This window comes from Mastigoproctus giganteus, chromosome 10 (assembly GCF_048544385.1).
Source record: "Mastigoproctus giganteus isolate SK-2022 chromosome 10, ASM4854438v1, whole genome shotgun sequence".
Classification (NCBI taxonomy): domain Eukaryota; kingdom Metazoa; phylum Arthropoda; class Arachnida; order Uropygi; family Thelyphonidae; genus Mastigoproctus; species Mastigoproctus giganteus.
Genome location: NC_143584.1, coordinates 3,227,053 through 3,253,510, shown reverse-complemented (window position 1 = coordinate 3,253,510; position 26,458 = coordinate 3,227,053). Strand labels below are relative to the sequence as shown.

The window sequence follows — 26,458 nt, the reverse complement described above, 5'->3', positions numbered from 1 at the left end:
TAAGAAGGAAGGAAAATCATTTTGCATTTTTTCATTAAATTTCTTTTAATTAATCTATTTAATTTTTAATTGTGTTAGAATGATTTTTAACTGTGTTCAGTTGATTTTTAATTATTTTTTACTGTTACGTAAGATTTTCGACTTTTTCATTTTAATTGCTATATTGATATCAAATTAGAACGTATTGAGCATTACAGCTTTGGTTCATACTATCAAATTCTAAAAAAATGTGCAAAATGCGACATGCTTGCAGCTCGCTCTCGAACAGGACATGATCTCATGGAGGATGTCTTTGTGTGTGCTAAGTGCAGAGAATGTGAAAAAATTAGGCACCAACTCAGCATTCTGATGAGTTAGGAAGATGCCCTCGAAGGAATTAAAATGGGGGTCTATCAAGTTCTCAGCTGCCCAACTCAACACCAGAGCACATTCTTATGCACCATGCAACAAAGTGGCTACCTTCAGGGCAGAATGCTCTGGTCCCACAGGAGCTAGTTATTGTTGGTGACTCAATTGTCAGGGAAACAGGATATACTGTGCAAAAAAGGATAGGTGGATTAAGACCAGGGTATGTCGGCCAGGGGCAAAGGTTGATGATGTTGTTGAGCAAATATCATCTTTTAAGTGCACAAAAGGTGATATCGTTGTACACTTTGGCACTAATGACATTAAGTGAAGGAGATCTGCGGATTTGCTAAGCAAGTACAGGTCAATGCTGAAAAAAAGTCGGGAGTTAGGATTAAATTTAAGAGTGTCTGCAAACCTGCAACACACAATAGGAGGGAGTATATGATGAGAGCCTTGTCAATCAATTCGGCCCTGGAGAGATTGTGCAGGGCTCATAGAGTAGACTTTTTCTCAGTGTGGTCTGTGCTTGTTAACAGGAGAGAGGGTTTCTACAGGGATGGGATACACTTAAATAAAAAGGGTGCAAGAATATTTACTGATGCTATCGTCGCAATGTTAAGTGGGTCAGAAAACTGCTAGCTTGGGGGGGGGGAGATTCACAGAATAATAGATTAACAGTAGCTGCAGGTAGAGGTGGAAATGATTCTTCCGCTGCTTCTATTGGAATTAGCAGCAGCCAGGAAAGCCAGTTGCTGGGGGTTTCAGGAACTGTTAAGGGTCATGAAACAAGTAAATACATGGGCTGTGTTAGAGTAACTAAGAGTAAGAACAGGTGTATGCATACTTGCATGTACACCAATTCTAGGAGTATAGTAAATAAATTTGATAAATTTGATGAATTTGAAGTGCTGGTTAAGACATCCAAGACAGATATTGTTGAGTTATCAGAGACGTGGTGTCACTCAGAAAAATGGATGCAGAATTGGTATTTAGGGAGTACAATGTGTACAGAAAGGAAAGACAGGATAAGAACGGAGAAGGGATTATACTGTTAGTTAAGAAATACATAAAATCTAAGGAAGTGCATACAGTTGACATAGATAGACAGTGCAATGTTGAGTCAATTTGGTTTGACATAAGCACTGGGAAAGAAAAAATGAGGATAGGAGTTTGTTATGGGCCTAATGACTCTGATGAGTACAATGAACAATTATACAGAGAAATAGAGTTGGCCAGTAAATAAAAGTGTCTTATAATGGGGGATTTTAACTTCCCAGATGTAGACTGGAATTTGTGCATTGGTCACTCACACACTAGCAAGGCATTTGTGGATTTATTGGATGGTTGTTTGAACAGCAGCATGTTAGAGAAGCAACAAGAGGGAGGGAGTAACACTCTTGATCTGATTATCAGCAGTGATTATTCATCCATTAAGAATTTACAGATAAAGAAACCACCATCACAGATAAAGGGAAGGGTTACAGTGGTCTCAGAGATTTTTTAGGTTCTATACAGTAGTACAAACTGATGATGTCACCAACAGCAAATTCTAAATAGGAAGCATTCAAGGAAGAAATTTTGGAAGCTACTAGGCTTTTTATTCCAACTAAAAAAATATTGCTCTAGGTTTAGGCCCAAATAATGTCAGATGAACTAATGAGACTTGTGGCAGAGAATAAAAATGCATGGGATGTATATAGATTATCTGGTAACACAGAAGCCTATTGCAGATATAAGCTAGTCTGTAATAAAGTCACAAAGGAGGTTAGGCAAGCGAAGGCAGATTATGAAAAATCTTTGGCAAAGGATGCAAAGAAAAACAGCAAAGACTTCTTTACTTATATAAAATCTAAAAGGAAGGGGATGAATCAGATTGGACCATTTGATATCAATGGTTTGACGGTAGATGACCTTTCTCAGATAGCTGCTGAACTAAATGAGTTTTGAGTTTTGCATCTACATTCACACACGAGGAGTTATTCAAGGAGCAGACCAAATGTATATCAAACTGTAACAGGGAGATAAATGATTTTGTAATAACTCAGAGAAAGTGGAGAAGAAATTGTTGAAGTTAAACATAAGAAAGGCACCTGGACTAGATGGAATCTATCCAGTTATATTAAAGGATATGGAAAAGGAAGTAAACAAACTCTTAGCTATAATTATGAGAGCATCCTTGGACTCGGGGGAAGTCCTCGTGGACTGGAGATGTGCAAATGAGTCCAATGCACAAAGGGAAATTGAAGGGTGACGAGTAATTACATTACTCCATTATTTACTCTATTAATTACTCCATTATTTTCCCTGTACCGGGGAAAATAATGGAGTCACTGGTTAAAGAAGCATTGCAGGATCATTTAGACAAGACTGCAGCAATAATTCAGACACAGTGTGGGTTTTACAAGCAGAAGCCTTGTCTGACCAATTTGATTGGATACTATGATGTGGTCACAAAGGAATGTTATTAGTGGTGTCCCTCAGGGTTTGGTGTTGGGCCCATTGTTGTTTTGTATATTTATCAATGATATTCATGAAAGTATAATGACATTAATGTCAAACTTTGCAGATGATACAAAGGTTGGCAGGGTTGTTAATAACAGTAATGACAGTATGATGCTGCTGCAACAAGATCTGGAAAAGTTGGGTAGATAGGCTGAGAAGTGGCAAATGAAGTTTAACATTGGCAAATGCAAAGTACTGTATATAGGCAGCAGTATCCCCAGAATAACATAACAACTATATGATATTACACTCAGGGTAGTGGAGAATGAAAAAAGACCTGGGGTAATTGTGTAATCAGATATGAAGTTCTCTGAGCAGTTCAGACGGGTTGCCAGAGCAGGTTATGGAGTTTTGTCAATGATATATAGGAATTTTGCTAGCTGAGACAACATACTGACTATCCCTTTGTATAAGGCAATGGTCAGGCCACACCTTGAGTACTGCGTATTGGTCTGGAAGCCTCATTTTAGGAAGGATGTAGAGTTGCTAGAAAGTACAGAGAAGCGCAACAAGACTGGTCAAGGGAACACATCAGTACTCTTATGAAGAAAGGCTTAATTTCTGCAAACTGCAACTTCCGTAGACTAGGCATCTGCGAGTCGATCTGATTGAGGTGTATAAGGCCTTGAATGGATTGAGCAGGCTCAATGCTTATGGGATTCCTCCTCTTGTTCAGATTACAAACCCGAGGGAGCATAGATTCAAACTGAGGAAAGACAGTTGTAGAATAGAAGTGTGGAAGTTTGCCTTTAGCCAGCGGGTAGTTGATTGCTGAAACAAACTTCCATCTGTTGTTGTGGAAGTTGAATAGTTAAATAAATTCAAGGCAGAACCAGAAAAACATTTGAAATGAATGGATCAGTGAAATGGGAAATGGGTTTTTTTTTTTTTTTTTTTTTTGGCTGATGCTGTATAAGCTTGCTTTCTTGCATCATGTGCCTCTACTAATGCTAATAATCCTAGCAAGTGGAAAAATCCCATCCACACTGAGTTCGTTCAAACCATTCATATCCTTATACACCTGAATCAGATTACCTCACAGGTGCCTAGTCTCCAGATGTTGCAATTTGTAGCACTTAAGCCTTTCTTGATAAGACTACCCCTTTGTTCCCCTCACCAATATCATTACCCTTTGCAGCAGCTCTACATCCTTCCTAAAATGAGACCTCCAAAACTGTATGCCATACTCAAGGTGTGGCCTCACCACTGCTTTATACAGAGGGATAATTACCTCCCTATCCTTGCTAGAAAAATTCCTGTATTTCCTGGCAGCCTGTCTGCACTGCTCAGGAACCAAAGGGGCTCACATCTGGTGAGTATGGGTTTGGCACACCCAGAGTCCTGTGCTGGATATCATTATTCTTCTATTTCTTGGTGATTCCCTTCTCTCTCTCTCTCTCTCTGGGTAATTCAGAATTTATTTTTTTTTTGCCTGGTGTAGCATAAGCCTCAGGCTTCCTTGCAAATAATAATAATAACTTAATATTTGACTGCATGATTATCCACGGGTCTTTTTCATTTTACACTACACTGAGTGTAGCATTAACCAGTTGGTATGTTACTCTGGAGTTGCTGCTACCCATATGCAGTACTTTACATTTGACAATGTTGAAATTCAATCACCATTTCTCAGCCCATCTTCCGAACCTTTCTAGACTCTGTTGCAGTAGCGTACTGTCATTATTGTCATTAACAACCCCCCCCAACCTTTGTATCATCTGCAAACTTCGATATTAAGCCTGTTATACCTTCATCAATATCATTGATAAATATACAAAACAACAATGGATTCAATACCGAACCTGGGGAACTTCACTAATAACATTAGTCTATGAAGAGCAGTGTCCACTGATTACCACTCTGTCTTCTTTTACTGTACCATTTCTTTATCCATAGCAGCAACTTGCCTTTAATGCCATACTGCTCCATGTTGTCCACCAGTCTAAGTGCAACAGTATCAAAAGCTTTCCTGAAACCCAAGTATATGATATCAAAATTATTTTTTGTATCCTTCCTTTGTGACTACACTGTATTATCTAAATCAAATTTGAATAATACAATTTTTGGACAATACGGACAAGATTTCCACTTAACAAACCCACGTTGTATCGGAATTATAACTGCAGTCTTGTTTAGATGCTCCTGCATTGCTTCTTTAGTCAGTTACTCCATTATTTTCCATGGAACAGAAGTTAAACTAACAGGTCTGGAGTTACTCATGTCACCCCCCTGATCTCCCTTTGTAAATTGGGGATACATTTACACATCTACAACTCATGGGGATCTCCCCTGAATCCAAGGATGCTCTTATAATTATGGCTAATAGTTTGTTACTTTCTTCTTTTGTTGCTTCCCTTAATATGGCTAGATAGATCCCATCCACATAAATTGTCTTTCTTATATTTAACTTGAATAATCTCCTCCACTTGACTCTCAAAATCATTTAGCTCTCTGTTAAAGTTTAATAAATTTATGGCCTCCACTTCTCTACAGAATTTCCTGTGTGAATGTAGATGCAAAATACTCATTCAGTTTGTCAGTTATCTCAGCAGGATCATCAATAGTCAAACCATAGATATGAAGTGGACCAATCAGTTTCATCGCCTTCCTTCCAGAGTTTATATAAATAAAGAATTGATTGCTGTTTTTCTTTGCATCCTTTGCGAAAGATTTGTTGTAATCTACTTTCGTTTGCCTAGCCTCCTTTGTGACTTGATTACAGATTAGCTTACATCAACCATAGGCTTCTGTGTTGCCTGATAATTTATATGGAACCCATGCATTTTTCTTCTCTGCCACGTGTCTCATTAGTTCATCTCACATCCATTTAGGCCTAAACCTTGAACAGTATTTATTAGTTCATATGAAAAGCCAAGTAGCTTCCAAGGTTAATTCCTTGAATGCTTCCCATTTAGAATTTGCTGTTGGTCCCACTGTATGGAATTTAAAAACTGAGACTGCGGCAGTCACCTTTACGAAAGCAAAAACCCTTCCCTTTACACCTCTGATGGTAGTTACATCTTTAAGTAAATCCCACATTAGTATACTGTGATCACTGCCATCTAGCATTAGCATTAGTTGAGGCATACATGCAAGAAACCAAGCTTATGCAGCATCAGCCAAAAAAAAAAACAAAAAAAAAAACATCCCATTTCACCCCTCCATTCGTTACAAATGCCTGTCCAGCTCAGCCTTAAATTTATTTAGGCTATTAGCTTCCACAGAAAAAGATGGAAACCTGTTCCACCTATCAATTACTTGCTGGCTAAAGGCAAATTTCCGCACATCTATTCTACAACTATCTTTCCTCAATTTGAAACTGTTCCCCCTGAGGTTCTTAGTCTGAGCAAGAGGAAGAATCCCATCAGCATTCAGCTTGCTCAACCCATTCAAGGCCTTATACACCTCAATCAGATCACCTCGCAGGTGCCTACTGTCCAGGCACTGCAATTTGCAGAACTTAAGCCTTTCTTGGTAAGAGCACCCCTTTGTTCCCTTCACCAATCTTGTTGCCCTTCTTTGTACTTGTTCTAGCAACTCTTCATAATCATCCTTCCTAAAATCAAGCCTCCATACCGGTACACAGTACTCTAGGTGTGGCCTGAACTTTGCCTTGTATAATGTGATAATCACCTCCCTGTCCCTGCTAGCAAAATTCCTATATATCATTGACAAGACTCCATGACCTGCCCTGGCAGCCCATCTGCACTGCTCAGCAAATTTCATATTTGACTGCACAATAACAACCAGGTCTTTTTCACTTTCCACTTCCCTGAGTGTAGTACCACACAGTTTGTACGTTTCTTTTCAGTTATTGCTACCCATATGCAGTACTTTGTCAATTTCAAAGTTCAGTTGCCACTTCTGAGCCCATTTCCCAACTTATCTAGATAAAGTTGGAGTAGCATACCGTGTTTACTGTCGTTAACAATCTTGCCAACCTTTGTATCATCTGCATTCTTGGACATTAAACCCGATATATCTTCATCAATATCATTGATAAATATACAAAACAATGAGGGGCCCAACACCGAACGCTGGGGAACTCCACTAATAACATTTGTCCACGAAGAGCAGTGTCTGTTGATTACGACTCTCTGTCGTCTCCCACTCAACCATCCCATTATGAATTGTAGCAACTTACCCTCAATGGTATACCTCTCCAATTTGTACAGCAGTCTTTCATGTGCAACAGTATCAAAACTTTCCTGAAATCCAAGTATATGATATCAAAATTATTTTTGGCATTCAGTTCCTTTGTGACCACATCATAGTATCCAATCAAATTGCTCAGACAAGACCTCCCTTTAACAAACCCATGTTATGTGTGTCTTAACTATTACTGCAGTCTTCTCTAGATGATCCTGTAATGCTTTGTTAACCAGTGATTCCATTATTTTCCCCAGAACAAGTTAAACTAACAGGTCTACAGTTACTTGTCACCTTTTGAATCTCCTTTGCAAATTGGTGTTACATTTGCCCGCCTCCAGTCCATGGGGATCACCTCCCCTGAGTCCAAGGAAGCTCTCATAATTATAGCTAAGAGTTTGCTTACTTCCTTTGCTGCCTCCTTTAATATAACTGGATAGATCCCGTGCATCCCATATGCCTTCCTTATGTATAACTTCAACAATTTCTCCTCCACTTTGCTCTCAGTTATTACAAAATCACTTGACTCCCTGTTAGTGTTTGATAAACTTCTGCACTCCCTTCATTGAACAACTCCTCATGTGTGAATGTAGATGCAAAATACTCATCCAGTTTATCAGCTAGACAACACATCTATGTTAAGTGATCCAATATGATTCGTTCCTTTCCTTCTAGAGTTTACATAAGTAAAGAACTCTTTGCTGTTTTTCTTTGCATCCTTTGCAAAAGGTTTCTCATAATCTGCCTTCGCCTGCCTAACCTCCTTTGTGACTTGATTACAGACTAGTTTATACCTTCCACAGGCTTCTCTGTCACCTGATACTTTATATGCATCCCATACATTTTTCTTCTCTGCCACGAGCCTCATTAATTCATCTGACATCCATTTAGGCCTAAACCTTGAACAATATTTCTTAGTTGGAATGAAAACTCTAATAGCCTCCAAAATTAAATCACTGAAGGCTTCCCAGTTAGAATTCAACATTGGTAACATCATCAGTTGATCCCACTGTACAGAATTTAAAAACTGTCTGAGACCTCTGTAGTCACCTTTACAAAAGCAAAAACCCTTCCCGTTAGCCTTGATGGTAGTTACTTCTTTAAGTAATTTCCACATCAGTACATTGTGATCACTGTCACCCAGTGGTTCTTTTATTTGCAAATTCTTAATGCACAAATAATTGCTGCTATTAATCAGATCAAGAGTATTACTCCCTCTGGTTGTCTCTCGAACATGTTGCTGTAGAAAACAGTCATCCAATAAATCCACAAAAGTCTAGTGTGCGAGTGACCAACCCACAAGTTCCAGTCAATATCTGGAAAGTTAAAATCCATTGTAAGACATTCTGATTTACTGGCCCACTCTATTTCTCTGCACAATTTCTCATTATACTCATCAGATTCATTAAGCCAATAACACACACCTACTCTGATTTTTCCTTTCCCAGTGCTTATTTCACACCAAACAGACTTGACACTGCATTGTCCACCAACATCAACCGGATGCCCTTCCTTAGATTTTATGTGTTTCTTAACTAACAGCATAACCCCTCCTCCCTTCCTGTGCTGTCTATCCTTCCTGTACACATTGTACTCTCCAAATTCCAATTCTGCACTGGTTATATCTGTGTGACGCCATGTCTCTGATATCCCAACAATATCTGCCTTTGATGTCTTGACTAGCATTTCAAGCTCATCAAATTTATTAATTATACTCCTAGCATTGGTGTACATGCAAGTATACATGCACCTGTTCCTACTCATTGTTACCCTAACACAGCCCATGTATTTACTTGTTCCACTGCTGCTCATTCTAATAGAAGCAGTGCAAGAATCACTTTTGCCTCTGCCTGCGGCCACTGTTAATCTTTTAGCCTGTGTATCATCCTCCAAGCTAGCAGTTTTCCGGCCCACCAAAAGCTGCCCCGATAGCATCAGCAAATATTCTTGTACCCTGTCTATTTAAGTGTGCCCCATCCCTGTAGAAGCAATCTCTCCTGTCAACAAGCACAGACCAGGCTGAAAAAAATTTTACCCCATGAGCCTTGCACAATCTCTTCAGGGCTGAATTGATTGACAAGGCTCTTATCATATTCTCCCTTCTGTCATGTCTGGGCAGAATTGCAGACACTTTCACATTCAACCCTAACTCGCGATTTTTTTTTCAACGTTGACCCGTACTTGTTGAATAAATCTGCAGATCTCTTACTGTTAACATCATTAGTTCCATCTTGTACAACAACATCACCTTTTGTGCTGTTAAAAGATGACATCTGCTCTACAACGTCATCAACTTTTGCGTCTGGGAGACATACCATGGTCCTGTTCCACCTATCTCTCTTGCATAGTTGTTGTTGTTGTTGTTGTTATTTGGTTTTTAGGAGCATTAGCAACTAAGGCCATATTGCTCCGGGATATGCGGTGGTCATTCCTTGACCTTTCCGCATCCTCCGTATTTGGTGGTGACGGGCTCGAACCCCGGTCTAATCAAGAAGCGTGTGCTACGCACTGCTGCTCCTTCCCACCTGGCTACGGAGGCGCCCTTGCATAGTATATTCCCCGTCTCCCTGATAATAGAGTCACCAACAGTAACTAGTTCCTTTTGGCCAGCACATTCTGTCTTGGAGATTGCCTCTGTTTTGCCTGATGCACAAGAGTGAGCTCTGTCGTTGAGCTGGGCAGCTGAGAGCTTGATGGGTCCCTCATTAATTTCTTCGAGGGCATTTACCCTACACCTCAAGTGCTCACAGATGCCCATCAGAACGTTGACTTGGCGTCTAATTTCTTGACACTGTAGATACCTAGCGCGCGCACACACAGACGCGCACACACACACACACGCGCGCACGCACACACGCACGCACGCACGCACGCACACACACACACACACACACACACACACACACATTCTCCTTGGCTAGATCATGTCCTGTTTTTGAAAAGTTGGCAAACATTTCACACGTTTTTTGAGACTGTGATGCGTTGGAGAATTGCCCCCTTTGTTTCTCCCCTGAGTCATAGCACTCTCGCTAGTCTGTAATATTTGCTTTGCATCTCTAGTCTGGGTCATGATTTCCATTTAAATACAATTTAATTAATGAATTTTAATAAGATTAATATTATTTTTGATTAATTGATAATACTATAATAAGCTAACAGATTCCTAATACAGTGCTTCGTATTACACTATCTAGTTTTACTTTATATCTTATGCTATCATTTTCAAGATATATATACGCTATATATATATATATATATATATATATATATCTGATAATTAAAATAAATCTGATATTTAAAATAAAATAAAAACATCAGCCAGTAGTACGGCAAAAAAGTAGAGCGAAAAACAACGTAAAATAATATAAAATAAACAAACAGGGAAGGGAAAGTAAGAGTAATAATAAGACAAAAAAAGTAGTCGATAATCCCCTGTATAATTTAGTCATTAAACCCAATTAATAAAAACGATGTAATTTTAAATTAATGCCAATTATAAATAATTTAGCGGTTCCTCCCCAGAAGGTACCAGTTCCAAAAGACGTGAAATATCACCAAAAATGGGGGTTAAAGAAACTACAAAAAATTAAAATATCGAAATGATAGACTGACCATCATGCCCCATATCGACAGAGGACCACGAGGCCAATAATGGTCATGGAATCGCTGCATTTCAATCGTCATACAAACCATCGCAAAGGCGGAAATATCGAAGAACCATACCACCCTACCATTCTCCGATAGATCAACCAATGCAGAGGATTTGCATGGCGGTGGTCCTTATGCAGCGAGAAATAATCTATAGAACAGACAGCACTCTAGATCAGAGCCACACCACTGACATAATGTAAGCTTAACCAGCTTATATAATAGAAAGAAAAGAATAGATGGCGGCACAGGCGCTGCTTATTAGCATATCAACCCACTACTGCCACTAATTATATGATGTAATATAAAAGTTAGACAAGAGTAATAAAAATAAATAAATATAAAGCTATCATTAGAGGCAGCAAATGCAAATCCTCCACATGAAGCCTAATTATATCTGATAATTAAAATAAATCTGATATTTAAAATAAAATAAAAACATCAGCCAGTAGTACGGCAAAAAAGTAGAGCGAAAAACAACGTAAAATAATATAAAATAAACAAACAGGGAAGGGAAAGTAAGAGTAATAATATATATATATATATATATATAAGCTATTTCTTATCGACTACAATATGGCAGGTAGTTCAACAATATTGGCACCAACACCGGGAGTCATAACTTCCAAAAATTGCTGGTTAAATTCAAAATAAGAAGCTAACGAACACTATTAAACCTACTTAATATCTCTGTAAAACACAATGTACAATGTTAATTAATGAAGAATACGGTAAAAATTAAAAATACTTATTCCTTTACAGCAGCGAAAAATCCACCGACCTTTCTCTTCTGCAACCCCAGCGTCCTGCAGATAACGGAATCTAGTGGTTCCTTTATCTGCAGATTCTTAATGCATGAATAATCACTGCTGATAATCAGTTCAAGAGTATTACTCCCTCTGGTGGCCTCTTGAGGTATGATTATATGATATGATATAATCATACTGCTACATGTTAATGTCTAAAAATCTACTAATGTGTTTAACACAAGCCTCCAACTTCTCAGACTAAATTTCTGGGTATGTACTGGCCTTGTATATCAATTTTTTAAAAAGAATACTAAACTTATAACTACAGTAGCAACACCTAACATCTATCGATAAACATTCTTAAATATCTTTCAATAAAGTCAAATTTTCAAAAATATTTTAGTACTAAATTAAAGGTACAAGTAACAATAAAGGTCAAAAATAAGATTTTGGTTTAACATTCAGTATTTAGTTTATTTTTATCAGTAAATTCCCTTCTCAGTGACACTTTTTTATTTATATCTCTCATTAATATCTCTGTCAATTTTCTGTCAAAAGACTCAAGGAATAATTAGAAATAAAATGCCTGAATTGGAATCACATATATTGGATCATATATACTTAAGTAAGCATGATAAAAATACATGCTTACTTAAGTATATATGATCAAAGTATATATTACAAAATATCATTTTTACTTATAATGATTTATAATGTCAATTAGTCATTTGCAGAAAGGCAACAATTATTTAATTTTGTATTAAATTCTGGTTAATATCATAGTTTTGGAATGAGACATGATTTATCTTTGTAGTTGCAAAACCTGAGATTAATATCATGAAGGAACACCTATTCAAGAATGGTTTGATAATGTATAATAGATTACATATTGAGATAACTTACATAGTGAGAATAGGAGCTATATAATCCAAATTGCCAATTAAAATTCCTAGTTCACATATAGCAAGAGTAAGAAAAAGTGCCCTGGTAGGTTCATTGCGAGATGAGCTATAGGCAAATACATTTAAGAATGGAATGATTCCATCTTGAGATATGGCTTGGAGAAGACGAGGAGCTCCTAAAAATAATAACAAAAAAAAAAAAAAAAAACATTAGGCATAATAAAAATAAAATACTATAAATTTTCCTAGTATTACATTAATTTCCAACAGTTGCCATCCCTTCAAGTTTATAGCTTAAACTTTATGTACACTGTAAATTTTCAGTTTGAAATTTTGATAAAATTAGTGTTTAATGTTATAAAAATCAAAACTTCACATGTAATTGTTGAGGAGTATGTGTAATTACTGTATGAAGGAACAAATGTAAAAGCAGTCATTGCAATCATTTTTGGACAAAAAACTCAAGCAGGATGATCACCTGAAAGGAATGGCCAAAGTTTTGGATTCTCCATCAATCTCAAAACATGCAATCTACTAAATAATTTTAAGGAGACACAAAATGCTGTTATTCTTTCCAGAAGCAGAATGCCATGTTCAGCTTAAACAGAAGATAATTAGTATAGGTATTAGGAAATGATACAAAGAGGCAGCATCCAAAAAAAAAAAAAAAAAAACAACCTTATTGCCCATCTCCTTTAATAACTAGTCTAATTCTTCCTTAATTTAATGCCACTGATATACTGTTTCACACTAGTGCAGTCCACAAACTACAAAAAAAAAAAAAACACTTGTGTGGCCCTCTAGCTCTCCAAGAACTGTCAGTTTAGCCCCTCAACAGTTTAAAGATTCAGTTAAACTGTTAATGATCCTGCTCAGGTTTCTGACCGAACATGTTTCATCTACATTTACACACACGAGAAATGTTTTTGGGATGGGGATGCCAGAAGTTTATCAAATTCTAGTATGGGGCTAAAAATCCCAGGTGTCTAACCATTAGCATTAGTAGAGGCATATTATGCAAGAAAGCATGCTTATACAGTATCAGTCAAAAAAAAAATCACCTTCCCATTCCACCCATCCATTCACTCCAAATGTTTGTCTAGTTCTGCTTTGAATTTATTTAAGGTGTCAACATCCATGACAGATGAAAGTTTGTTCTAGCAATCACCCACCCGTTGGCTAAAGGCAAATTTCTGCACATCTATTCTGCAACTGTCTTTCCTCAATTTGAATTCATGCCCCCCCCCCCCCCCCAAGTGTGTAATCCAAGCAAGAGGGAAAATCCCATCCACGTTCAGCTCATTCAAGCCGCTCAAATCCTTATACACCTGAATCAGATCATCCTGCAGATGGTGCCTAGTCTCCAGATGTTGTAATTTGCAGAACTAAAGCCTTTCTTGGTAAGAGTGCCTCTTTGTTCCCCTTACCAATATCATTAACCTTCTCTGTACTCTTTGCAGCAGCTCTACATCCTTCCTAAAATGAGACCTCCAAAACTGTATGTTGTACTCAAGGTGTAGCCTGACCAATGCCTTATACAAAAGGATAATCACCTCCCTATCCCTGCTAGCAAAATTCCTGTATATCATTAAAAAAACACATCACAATCTGTCCTGGCAGCCTGTTTGCACTGCTCAGTGAACTTCATACCTGACTGCACTATTACCCCCAGTATTTTTTTAATTTTTAATTTTTAATGTCAAATGCAAAGTACTGCTGCTATCCATATGCAGTACTTTGCATTTGACAATGTTAAAATTCAATCAATTTCTCAGCCCATCTTCCTAACTTTTTTAAACCCTCTTGCAGCAGTGTACTGTCATTAACAATCTTGGCACCCTTCATATCATCAGGAAACTTGGACATTAAGCCTGAAATACCTTCATCAATACAGATAAATACAGAAAGCAACAATGGGCCCAATACGGACCCCTGGAGGACTCCAATAACAACATTAGTCCACAAAGAGCAGTCCATTGATTACCACTCTCTGTCTTCCCCCACTCAGTGATCCCCCTTATCCATAGTAGTAACTTGCCCTTAATGCCGTACTGCTCCAATTTGAACAGCAGCCATTAATGTGCAACTGTATCAAAAGCTTTCCTGAAATTGAAATATATGATATCAAAACTATTTTTTGCATCCAGTTCCACATCATAGTATCTAATCAAATTGGTCTGACAAGACTTCCCCTTAACAAACCCATGTTGTATCTGAACTACAACTGCAGTCTTATCTAATCGATACTGCAATGCTTCTTTAACCAGTGACTCCATTATTTTCCCTGGAACAGAAGTTAAACTAACAGGTCTGTAATTACTTGTCACCTTTGATCCCCCTTTGTGAACTTTGGATACATTTGCAGATCTCCAGTCAATGGGGCCCTCCCCTGAATCCAGAGATGCTCTCATAATAATGGCTGAGGGTTTGGATAGATGAGATCTATCAATTTATATTAAGGGAGGCAGCAAAAGAGAGTTAAGCAAACCTTTTGCCATAATTATGAGAGCATCCTTGGATTTGGGAGGGGCCTCTATGTACCGGATGTATCTTTGTAACAATGACAAATGTAACATTGTAACAGATGTAATATTGATATGGGTTGTTAATCCTAGATTAAAGTGCTACCCACTTGTGTTACCAGACTCAGGGTAGTGAAGAGAAAAAAACCTGTGTAATCATGTAGGCATACAAAAATTTCTCTGAACTGTGCAGACAGGCCACTACGACAGTGCCCATGGAGTTTTTGTCAATGATATACAAGAATTTTTTCAGTAGTGATAAAGAGGTGATTATTCCATATAAGGCAATTGATTAGGTCATGTCTTAAATACTACATGCAAGTGTCATTTTAGGAAAGATGTGTATCTATTGGAATGGGTGCAGGGAAGAGTGAGAGATTAGTGAGGGGGGGGAACAAAAGGTGTTCTTACCAAGGAAGGTTTCTTGTAGGAGCATCCTTTTTAGCACTCTATGAACTTCAGAAATAGTCTCAAGTCCTAGCCTCAAGATGCTGCAATTTACAGCATTTTGAGACTAGGCACCTGTGAGATCTGGAGATGTTTAAGGATTTGAATGGACTAAGTAAGCTGAAGTAATTCTTCCTCTCACTCAGACTGTGCACAAGTGGACATAAATTCAAATTGAGAAAGGAAGGTTGCAGAACAGATGTGCCTAAATTTGCCTCAGCTAGCAGGCAGTAGTTGATTGTTGGCAGGGGCATGTGCCCCTTAGCCAAAAATTCAAAATTAAAGAAAAAGAATGCAGGTGTTCTACAAAAAAAAAACTCAAAAGCCTGGTCGCCATGCCCCCTATGATGATACCTGGATACGCCACTGATTGTTGGAACTAACTTCCTTCTGGTAGTGTAGAAGAAGTGGATAGTTTGAATAAATTCAAGGAAGAACTACATAAAGTTTTAGAGGGGATGGACAGGTGATATGGGAGGGTGTTGTTTTTTTTTTGGATGATGCTATATACTTTCATTCTTGCATCATTTGCCAATACTAATTATTCTTATTTAATAATTATTAATTTATTTTGAAAACCTGTATATAAACATGACCACATCTTCACTGTACATAAAAAAAACTTACGATTAAATTTTCCACGAAATGTGCTATGATTGGTTCATCACCTATCGACCTAGTGACTTTCATGGCATATCTGTTATACACTCTCTCTCTCTCTCTCTCTCTCTCTCTCTCTCTCTCTCTCTCTCAATGGTCTTTAACCCTGTGGCAAGCATATCTGCCCAAAATGTGCTAAGGCATCCATTAAATGTATATAAAAATATTTACCAGAGTGACATCAATGTCAATTTTAGAATTCCTCAACTATCGTGTTTCCTTTGATCTCCATTATTATGGGTTTTGTCAACATTTGCAAATAAAATAACATGTTTTTTTAAAACTAATGCATTAAAAATATGAATTTAAAATCACTGAGCTCTTTTGGTCCAATTCTAGTAGTGTGCCATCATCATGTGCTTCAAAGAGCAGTTTGAGTTGTCAACACACACCAGCTTACATTAACAATATAATCAGCAATACAAAAGAATGCAGTTTTGTATTCAAAAGTGAAAATAAAAAGTGCCTACGTAAACAACTCGAGTGCTGATATTAGCATTAGAATTAGCATGTAGTGACAAATGAAGTAAGATAACAAGCATACAGAGTATCAGCCAAAAAAAAAACAAGGCACCTCCCATTTTACCTATTCATTCCCTCCAATAGTTTATCTAGTCCATCCTTGAATTTATTTAAGCTACCAACTTCCACAACAAAAGATGGAAGTTTGTTCCAGTACTCAAGTACCTGCTGGCTAAAGGCAAACTTCTTCACATCTATTCTGCAACCATCCATCCTCAATCTGAATTTGAGCCACAAAGTGTGTAGTCTTAAGAAGAGGAAAAATCCCATCAGCATTAAGCTTGCTCAATCCATTCAGAGCTATAAATGCCTCCATCTGATCACCTCACAGGTGCCTAGTCTCTAGACAATTTGCCTTTCTTGGTAAGAGCATCAACCTTTGTTCTGCTCACCAATCTCATTGCCCTTCTCTGTACACATTCCAGCAGCTACATCTATCCTAAAATGAGACCTCTAGACCTATATGCAGTACTCAAGATGAAGCCTGACCATTGCCTTATACAACGAGATAATCACTTCCTTATCCCTACTAGAAAAATTCTTATATATCATTGACAAAACCCCATGAGCTGTCTTAGCAGAGTGTCTGCATTGCTCAGAAAACTTCATATCCAACTAAACAATTACACCCAGGTATTTTTCATTTTCCACTACTCTGAATGTAGTACCACATAGTTGGTACATTATTCTGGGGTTACTGCTACATGTGTGCAATACTTTGCATTTGTCATGGTTAAAATTAAATTGCCATCTGATTAACTTTTCTAGATCCTGTTGCAGTAACATACTGTCATTACAGTCATTAACAACCCTGCCAACCTTTGTATCATTTGCAAACTTGGACATTAAGGCTGATATACCTTCATCAATATCATTGATAAATATACAAAACAACAATGGGCCCAGCACCGAACCCTGAGAAACTTCACTAATAACAAGTCCACAAAGAGCAGTGTCCACCGATTATCACTCTCTGTCTTCTCGCTCACTGCTCACTCAACCATGCCTTTATTCATAGAAGCAACTTGCATTTAATGGCATGCTATTCCACTTTGTACACCAATATTTCGTGTGCAATAGTATCAAAATCTTTCCTGAAATTGAAATATATGATATCAAAATTATTTTTTGCATCCAGTTCCTTTGAGATTACATCGTAGTATCCAATCAATTTGGTCAAACAAGATTTCCCCTTAATAAACCCATGCTGTGTCTGAAGTATAACTGTAGTCTAGTCTAGATGATCCTGCATTATTTATTTTACTAGTGAGTCCACTATTTCCCTGGAACAGAGGTTAAACTAACAGGTGTGTAATTATTCATGTCACTTTTTGTGAATTGGGGATACATTCACACATCTGCAGTCTGTGGAGACCACCCATGAATCCAAGGATGCTCTTATAATTATGGATAGGGTTTGTTTACTTCCTTCGCTGCCTCCCTTAATATAATTCCATCCACCCCAGGTGCCTTTCTTATGTTTAAATTCAACAATTTCTCTTTCACTTTCTTCTCAGTTGTTACAAAATCATTTAGCTCTCTGTTAGAGCTTAATAAACTTCTGGCATCCTCTACCCTAAAGAATTCCTTATGTGTAAATGTTGAGGCAAAATACTCATTCAATTTTTTAGCTACCTTAGGCTCATCAACAGTTGAACCATCAATATCAAGTGGACCAATCTGATTCATCCCCTTCATTCTATTGGTTAAATAAGTAAAGAAGTGTTTGCTGTTTTCCTTTGCATCCATTGCCAAACTTGCCTAACCTCCTTTGTGACTTGATTAGAGACTATATTATATCCACTATAGGCTTATGTATCGCCTGATAATTCTTATGCATCCCATGCATTTTTCTTCTGCGTTTCAGTCTCGTACGTTCATCAGACATTCAATTAGGTTTATACCTTGAAATGTATTTCTTAGTTGGTATAAAAAGCCTAGTAGCTTCTATTATTAATTAATTCTTTGTATGCTTCCCATTTAGAATTTGCTGATGGTAACACCATCAGTTGGTCCCACTGTATAGAACTGAAAAATTGTCTGAGACCACCTATATGAAAGCAAAAGCCTTTCCCTTTATCCTTAATGGTAGTTAAATCTTTAAGTAAATCTCAATCAATACTGTAATCACTGCCACCTAGTGGTTCTTTTATCTGCAGATTCTTAATGCATGATTAATCACTGCTGATAATGAGAAAATAAGTAATACTCTCCTCGGTTGCCTCTTTAACATACTGCTGTAGAAAATAGTCATCCAATAAATCCACAAAATCCTTGCTAGTGTGTGAGTGATCACCCCACAAGTTATAGTCAATATCTGGAAAGTTAAAATCCCCCATTATAAGACATTTGATTTGCTCACCCACTCTATTTCTCTGTACAGTTTCCGATCAGATCATTTAGTGTATAACACACTCCCTATTCTTAATTGCTGTAACACAGCCCATGTATTTATCTGTTTCATGATGAATTCCAGCAGTCCTTAATCTCCAGCACCTTTCTTTCAAAGCTGCTTGTTCCAATAGAAGCAGTGCAAGACTCATTTACACCTTTGCCTGCAGTTATTGTTAATCTATTAGTCTGTGTATTCCCCTAAACTAGCAGTAACATACTGTCATTACAGTCAGTATGTTACTGCTAGCTTAGAGTTTTCCGATCCACCTAACACTGCTTTGATAGTATCAGCAAATATTCTTGTACCCTCTCTATTTAACTGTATCCTGCCCCTGCATAAACAGTCTCTCCTGTCGACAAGCATATTACACGCTGAGAAAAATTCTACCCCAATGAGCCTTTGCACAATCTCTCCAGGGCTAAATTGATTGACAAGGTTCTCACCATCTACCCCCTCCTGTTGTGTCTGGGCAGAATTGCTGACACTTTCAAATTTAACCTTAACTCGTGACTTTTTTTCAACATTGCCCTGTACTTGTTAAGTAAGTCTGCAGATTTTCTACTCTTAATATCATTAGTACCCAATGTATATGACATTACCTTTTGTGTCCTTAAAATATGATATCTGCTCTACAAAGTCAACTTTTGTTTCTAGCAGACATATAAGATAAGAAAAGGATAGATGTGTGGAAATTTGCCTTTAGCCAGCGGGCAGTTGGTTTGTGGAATAGACTTCCATCACTTGTTGTTGAAGTTGATAGCCTAAACAAATTTAAGGCTCAGCTGGACAGGTATTTCGAATGAACGGAGGGGTGAAATGGGAGTAGTGGTGTATTTTTTTTTTGGCTGATGCTGAATAAGCTTGCTTTCTTGTATCATATGCCTCTACTAATGCTAATATACTGATACCAAAGAATGCATCGGTTTCATATTCACAAGTGCCCCTCTCCCCTAGTCTTAGCAGCACAAGCCTTAAAAGTGAATTCTTATTCCCATGAAAAAAAATACACCACACCCAAAGAAGTGACGTGAATTTGATCAAGGGGAAAATGCACATGCTCCAGGGGTTTTATTTTTAAAAAATATTTAAAATACAGGCAACTCTTGGTTTACGAATGAGTTCCATTCCAAGACGTTGTTCATTATACGTTTTGTTCGTTATGTGTATCTTGCATTCCTGAGCTTTTACAATGTGTATCGCATATGTTAGCAGCCATTTTAAAGCATTAAAACCATGTACTTAACATCGAATGGTCTATACAATATGTTTTATTATAATGTATATAGGCATTATAGTTTATCGTATACAATATGTAACATAAAATAAAATAAGAAAAGAATAAAAAAACATGATATCTTGTTAATTTTAATTAAAAACAAAGACTTACAAAATAGAAATAAAGAAAATGAGTACTAACAAAATATATGTACTGTAATACATATGTATTCAACTTTTACTCATCAATATCTTCATCAGAGTTCAACATTCTATGCAACGCAGCATGTGAACCAATGTTTTTTTTACTGGCTAGATTAGTTTTATTAACCAAGAACAGTTCAGTATAATTATCATATAATAATTTTCTGCTAATTATTGGAATATATACATTTTTTAAAAGTTTATTTATTTAAATCTTACAATTTTGTTCACTATACGTTTGGCATTTCATTTTATAAGGAACTCTATCTATTGGCAACTTTTAAGAAATTTTGAATGAGTTGTGACATTTGTTATTGCAAATGATCATAAATGAAATGTTCATAAACTGAGAGTTGCCTGTATCTTAAAAATATATTGTTCACAGTTGTGTTCATAATAGATTGAAAATATAGGGTGGCATCAAAAAGTGAACAATTTTGAATTATTTGTTACTGATAAAGGTTATAAAAACATAGCACTTGAGCAGTGCCAGCCTTAGCAAATGCAGTGCCAGACTGGGGCATGCTGGCAGGGCCCCATTGAAAAATTCAATATTAATCCCTCAATAATGTTAACAGGAGAGACTCCTTTTACAGGCATGGGATACACTTAAATAGAAAGGGTGCAAGAATGTTTGCTGATGTTATAGAGGCAGCGTTAGGTGGGTCGGAAAACTGCTAGCTTGGGGGGGGATACAAGGACTAATAGATTAACAGTAGCCACTGGCAGAGGTGAAAGTGATTCTTGCACTGCTTCTATTGGAATGAGCAGCAGCCTGGAAAACAAGATGCAGGGTATTTCAGAGCCTGCTGGGAGTCATTGCGGCACAAGTAAACACATGGGTTGTGTTAGGGTAGCTAAGAATACGAACAGGTGCATGTATACTTGCATGTACACCAATGCTAGGAGTTTGGTAAATAAATTTGATGAATTTGAGGTATTGCTCAGAACATCAAAGGCAGATATTGTTGGGATATCAGAGACGTGGTGTCAACAGATATAAGGAATGCAGAACGCAGATTTGGGGAGTACAATGTGTACAGGAATGATAGACAAGATAGGAAGGGAGGAGGGGTTATACTATTAGTTAAGAAACACAAAATCCAAGGAAGTGAAGCCAGTCGACATCGCTGGACAGTGCAGTGTCGAGTCAGTTTGGTGTGACATAAGCATTGGGAGATCAAAATTGAGAGTAGGAGTGTGTTCTAGGCCTAATGACTCTGATGAGTATAATAAGGAACTTTACAGGGAAACAGAGTGGGCCAGTAAATCAGAGAGTCTTATAATGGGGTATTTTAATTTCCCAGATATTGACTGGAATTTGTGGTTTGATCAATCACACACTAGCAAGGCTTTTGTGGATTTATAGGATGATTGTTTTATACATCAGCATGTTCAGGAGGCAACTAGAGGGAGTAATACTCTTGATCTGATTATCAGTAGTGATTCTTCATACATTAAGAATCTGCAGATAAAGGAACCACTAGGTAACAGTGATCACAGTGTGCTAAAGTGGGATTTACTCTAAGAGGTAACTACCATCAGGGGTAAAGGGAAGGGTTTTTGCTTTCATAAAGGTGACTACGGTGGTCTGAGACAATATTTAAATTCTATACGGTGGGACCGACTGATGATGTTACCAACAACAAATTCAAAATGGGAAGCATTCAAAGTATTTATCTTGGAAGCTACTAGGCTTTACATACCAACTAAGAAATATTGTTCAAGGTTTAGGCCTAAATGGATGTAAGATGAACTAATGAGACATGTGGCAGAGAAGAAAAATGCATGGGATACATATAAATTAATGAGTGACATGGAAGCCTATGATAGATATAAGCTGGTCTGTAACCAAGCCACAAAGGAGATTAGGCAGGCAAAGGCAGATTATGAGAAATCCTTGGAAAAGGATGCAAAGAAAAATAACAAAGGGTTCTTTACCTATGTAAACTCTAGAAGGAAAGGGATGAATCAGATTGATCCACTGGATATTGATGGTTCAACTGTTGGTGATCCTGTCCAGGTGGCTAACAAACTAAATGAGTATTTTGAATCTACATTCACCCATGAGGAGTTATTCAGGGAGGGGAATGCCAGAGGTAAGTTAATCTCTGGCAGCGAGCTGGATGATTTTGTAATAACTGAGAGGAAAGGGGCGGAGAAATTGTTGAAGATAAACATAAAAAAGGCACCCGGGGTGGATGGGATATATCCAGTTATATTAAAGGAGCCAGCAAAGGAAGTAAGCAAACCCCTAGCTATAATTATGAGAGTTTCCTTGGACTCAGGGGAGGTACCCATAGACTGGATATGTGCAAATGTGACCCCAATTCACAAAGGGGGGATCAAAGGCTGACAAGTAATTATAGACCTGTGAGTTTAACTTCTGTTCCAGGAAAATTAATGGAGGCACTGGTTAAAGAAGCACTGCAGGATCATCTAGACAAGACTTCAGTTATAGCTCGGACACAGCATGGTTTTGTTAAGGGGAAGTCTTGCCTGACTAATTTGATTGGATACTATGATGTGGTCACAAAGGAACTGGATGCAGGGAATAACTTTGATATCATATATTTGGATCTTAGAAAGGTTTTTATACTGTTGCACATGGAAAACTGCTGCACAAATTGGAGCAGTGTGGCATTGGAGGCAAATTGCTGCTATGGATAAAGGGATGGATGAGTGGGAGAAGACAGAGAGTAGTAATCAATGGACACTGCTCATCGTAGACTAATGTTATCAGGGTTCAGTATTGGGTTCATTGTTGTTTTCTGTATTTATAAATGATATTGATGATGGTATATCAAGCTTAATGTCCAAGTTTGGAGACAATACAAAAGTTGGCAAGGTTGTTAAGGACACTAATGACAGTATGCTGCTGCAACAGGATCTAGAAAAGTTGTGCAGATGGGCTGAGAGGTGGCAAATGAAGTTTAACATTGACAAATGTAAAGTACTACACATGGGAAGCAGCAACCCCAGAGTGACGTAACAACTCTGTGGTACTACACTGACAGAGTTGAGAACGAAAAGGACCTGTGGGTAATTGTGCAGGCATATATGAAGTTTTCTGAGCAGTGCAGACGGTCTGCAAGAGTAGCTCATAGTGTCTTGTCATTGATATACAGGAATTTTTCTAGCAGGGATAAGAAGGTGATTATCCCCTTATATAAGGCAATGGTCAGCCCACACCTTGAGTACTGTATACAGGTCTGAAGACCTCATTTTAAGAATGATGTAGAGCTTTTGGAACTAGTACAGAGAAGGGCAACAAGATTAGTGAATGGAACAAAGGGTTGCTCTTATGAAGAAAGGCTTAAATTTTGCAGATTACAGTGTCTTGAGACTAGACACCTGCGAGGTGATCTGACTGTGGTGTATAAAGCTTTGAATGGTTTGAGTATGCTCAATGCTCATTACTCAGAATAATCATTTGAGAGGGTATAAATTGAAATAGAGAAAAGACAGGTGTAGGATAGATGTGCAGAAGTTTGCCTTTAGCCAGTGGGTAGTTGGTTGGTGGAACAGACTTCCATCCTTTGTTGTGGAAGTTGATAGCCTAAATAAATTTAAGGCTGAACTGGACAGGTACTTGGAATGAACGGAGGGGTGAAATGGGAGTGTGTTTTTTTTTTTTTTTGGCTGATGCTGCATAAGCTTGCTTTCTTGCATCATATGCCTCTACTAATGCGAATGCTAACTCAGCCACGGAATGAAAAAAAGCCCATTAAAGTTCCTTGCGCCATCGATGGGATTCAGTGGTGTATCCAGGTATCAACATAAGGGGGGCATGGTAACCAGGCTTTTGATTTTTTTTTTTTTTATAGAACACCTCCTGCGTTCTGTTTCTTTCATTTCAAAATTTTGGTTAATGGGAGGGCATATGCCCTCTCTGCCCACCACTGAAGAGATTTGAACTCGGGCCTTTTCCACCCGGTGTGAGGAAAGGATGGTGGTGATACCACTGTGCTGTGTGTGCAGACAAAGAATAGTTATAAAATAAAATAAATCTACAGCAATTAGTAACATATATTATTATTACAAACTATACAACGTTTGACGATCGCTGATGCCATAGGCCATTCATAATTTGTGAATGTTCCATCATGTAAACTTATGAAAACTGGAATAATAAATTCACTTACATTTAATAATGAAATCACTTATTACAGAATCATTACAAAGTTGGCATTGCATTGTGCAAAAAGCAAATTAATGCATACTTCTCTATTCAGAGGTGCGCATTCATTGTTCAATAAGCACAAAAAAAAAAGTGCAAACAAGAAAAATAACTTTTTAAAATTCATATTATATCTTTCTCTAATCTGTAAATGATCCTTCAACAAATTTTCAAAAAAAGAAAATTACTGACACCAGAGTAATAAAATTACAATTCGTTCTGTCAAATTGCAACAGAATTCAAAGAATAGTAAAATAAATAAATAAATCTACAGCAATGAGTAACATATACAGTAAATCCTTGATTTAATGGACCCTGACATAACGGATTTCAGATTTAATGGACCCTGACATAACGGATTTCAGATTTAATGGACCTGACAAATAATAATACAGTAACGTACATATTAATCTCTACCATATTATTTTTTTTAGGTTATACAAAACTGCAATGTTATTATTAATTAAAAATTAATAATAATTACCTATTTACATTATTGCTTTGATAATTACCTACTTTTATTTTTATAATCAAATTCAGGAAATTGTTTTTTATTCTTTCTGAAAATGTATTCAAATACAGTCAGTCCTCGTATAGCATGATAGTTGTGTTCCTAGAAACCCTCGTGTAATGCAAAATCGTGCAATATAAATAACAGGCCCTATGGGAAAAATAGGGTTAAGTGCTGACCACCCAAGATTGAACACACATCTGTAACCAAAACATTACCAAACACAAATAAATAATTGTAATAAAATACTTACGAATTTTATTATGACTATTACGTAATAAAATATTGCTAATGCTTTTGCTTCTATCGTAAGCAAACTTGTTCTTTGTTTGGTCTTCTATCCAAACAGACGTTCCATCTCTTACAATTCTTTTTCTTGATCTAATGGACTTTGTTACACTGAGTTGTTCCTGATATGAGTTCTTTTTATTTTCTCTGCATTCTTTCTAATTCTCGGCATTGCCTCATTTAGGCCTGTACCACGTGCAATATCACATGATCTTTCATTTCGCTCAAAGTATTTCACAATTTCATATTTTTTTTTCTACCAACAGAGCCGGACTGGCCATAACCCTTACTGGGGAAACTCCGGTGGGCCAGAGGCCATAAGACGATGGAGGCTGGTGTGATTTTTGGCCATAAACTAGTATGGGGCCACTAAAAATTTTTCTGGATAAGAATTTTTGGCCCAGTCCGCCTCTGTCTATCGATATTGCTTTTCTTTTTTTCTCTGAATCTGCAGTGTCTTCACCAGGACGTTCCTCTTCACACCTTTTAAGAATTTTACTCATTTTTAGGGAATAAAGCACAATTACAAAATGAGGAGGCACACTTGATACACATAAACAAAGCTGTGCATGTGTAGCAACTGAATAAACAACACCGTAAAGGCAGAGACACACTATTAACACCTCATTAGCTCACATTTTACTAAAGCACATTTCTGGGGGTTACTACCATAAAATAATAAAAACAATTTCCAGTTGCATTTCTGTTAGTGGAACCTGTTATAAACTGGTAGTAAACTCGATCTAATTGCATTTGCGATAATATCGATAGCTGGAATTGTGTGGATTTTTATGTTATTATGGTGAAACGTGTTTCCCCTTTACTGATATAAAAAACAAATACATTTTCAGAATCTTCCCTTCATTCCTATCGTGTTGTGTTCTGTTGGGGCGATTCCACGTTTGACAGCCATTTCTTGTAAACACAAAGGCGAATTGTGCATAAACAAATTCGGTTCGTGTTATATACGATATCGTTTCCCAATTTATAAATTGTGTATGATCGAATTTGTGTACGAGGACTGACAGTAGCTGTTTTCCCAGATTACAGATAACAGATAAGAGCAGGTGGTGACTTGCGAACTGAACGTGACTCGGGACACTAAACTGCAGGTCTACCGACTCGCTTTGTTTCAGTCTCAGTCTGCCTCAAGCTATCGTGCAGTCAGGTTGTATACAGAATGTTTCTGTGATTTCTGAATTGTGACTTTATTTAT

General features: G+C 37.4%; 1 protein-coding gene across 1 annotated transcript in view; it reads right to left on the bottom strand.

The window, feature by feature from the left end:
- The window catches only part of LOC150078633 (solute carrier family 12 member 4-like), a 643,041-nt gene that overhangs the window by 246,952 nt on the left and 369,631 nt on the right, over positions 1–26,458 (bottom strand). Inside the window, exon 13 of the mRNA XM_090383812.1 lies at positions 12,300–12,474. Within this exon, the coding sequence (XP_090239938.1) occupies positions 12,300–12,474 (175 nt within the window). The remainder of the gene's footprint in view (positions 1–12,299; positions 12,475–26,458) is intronic.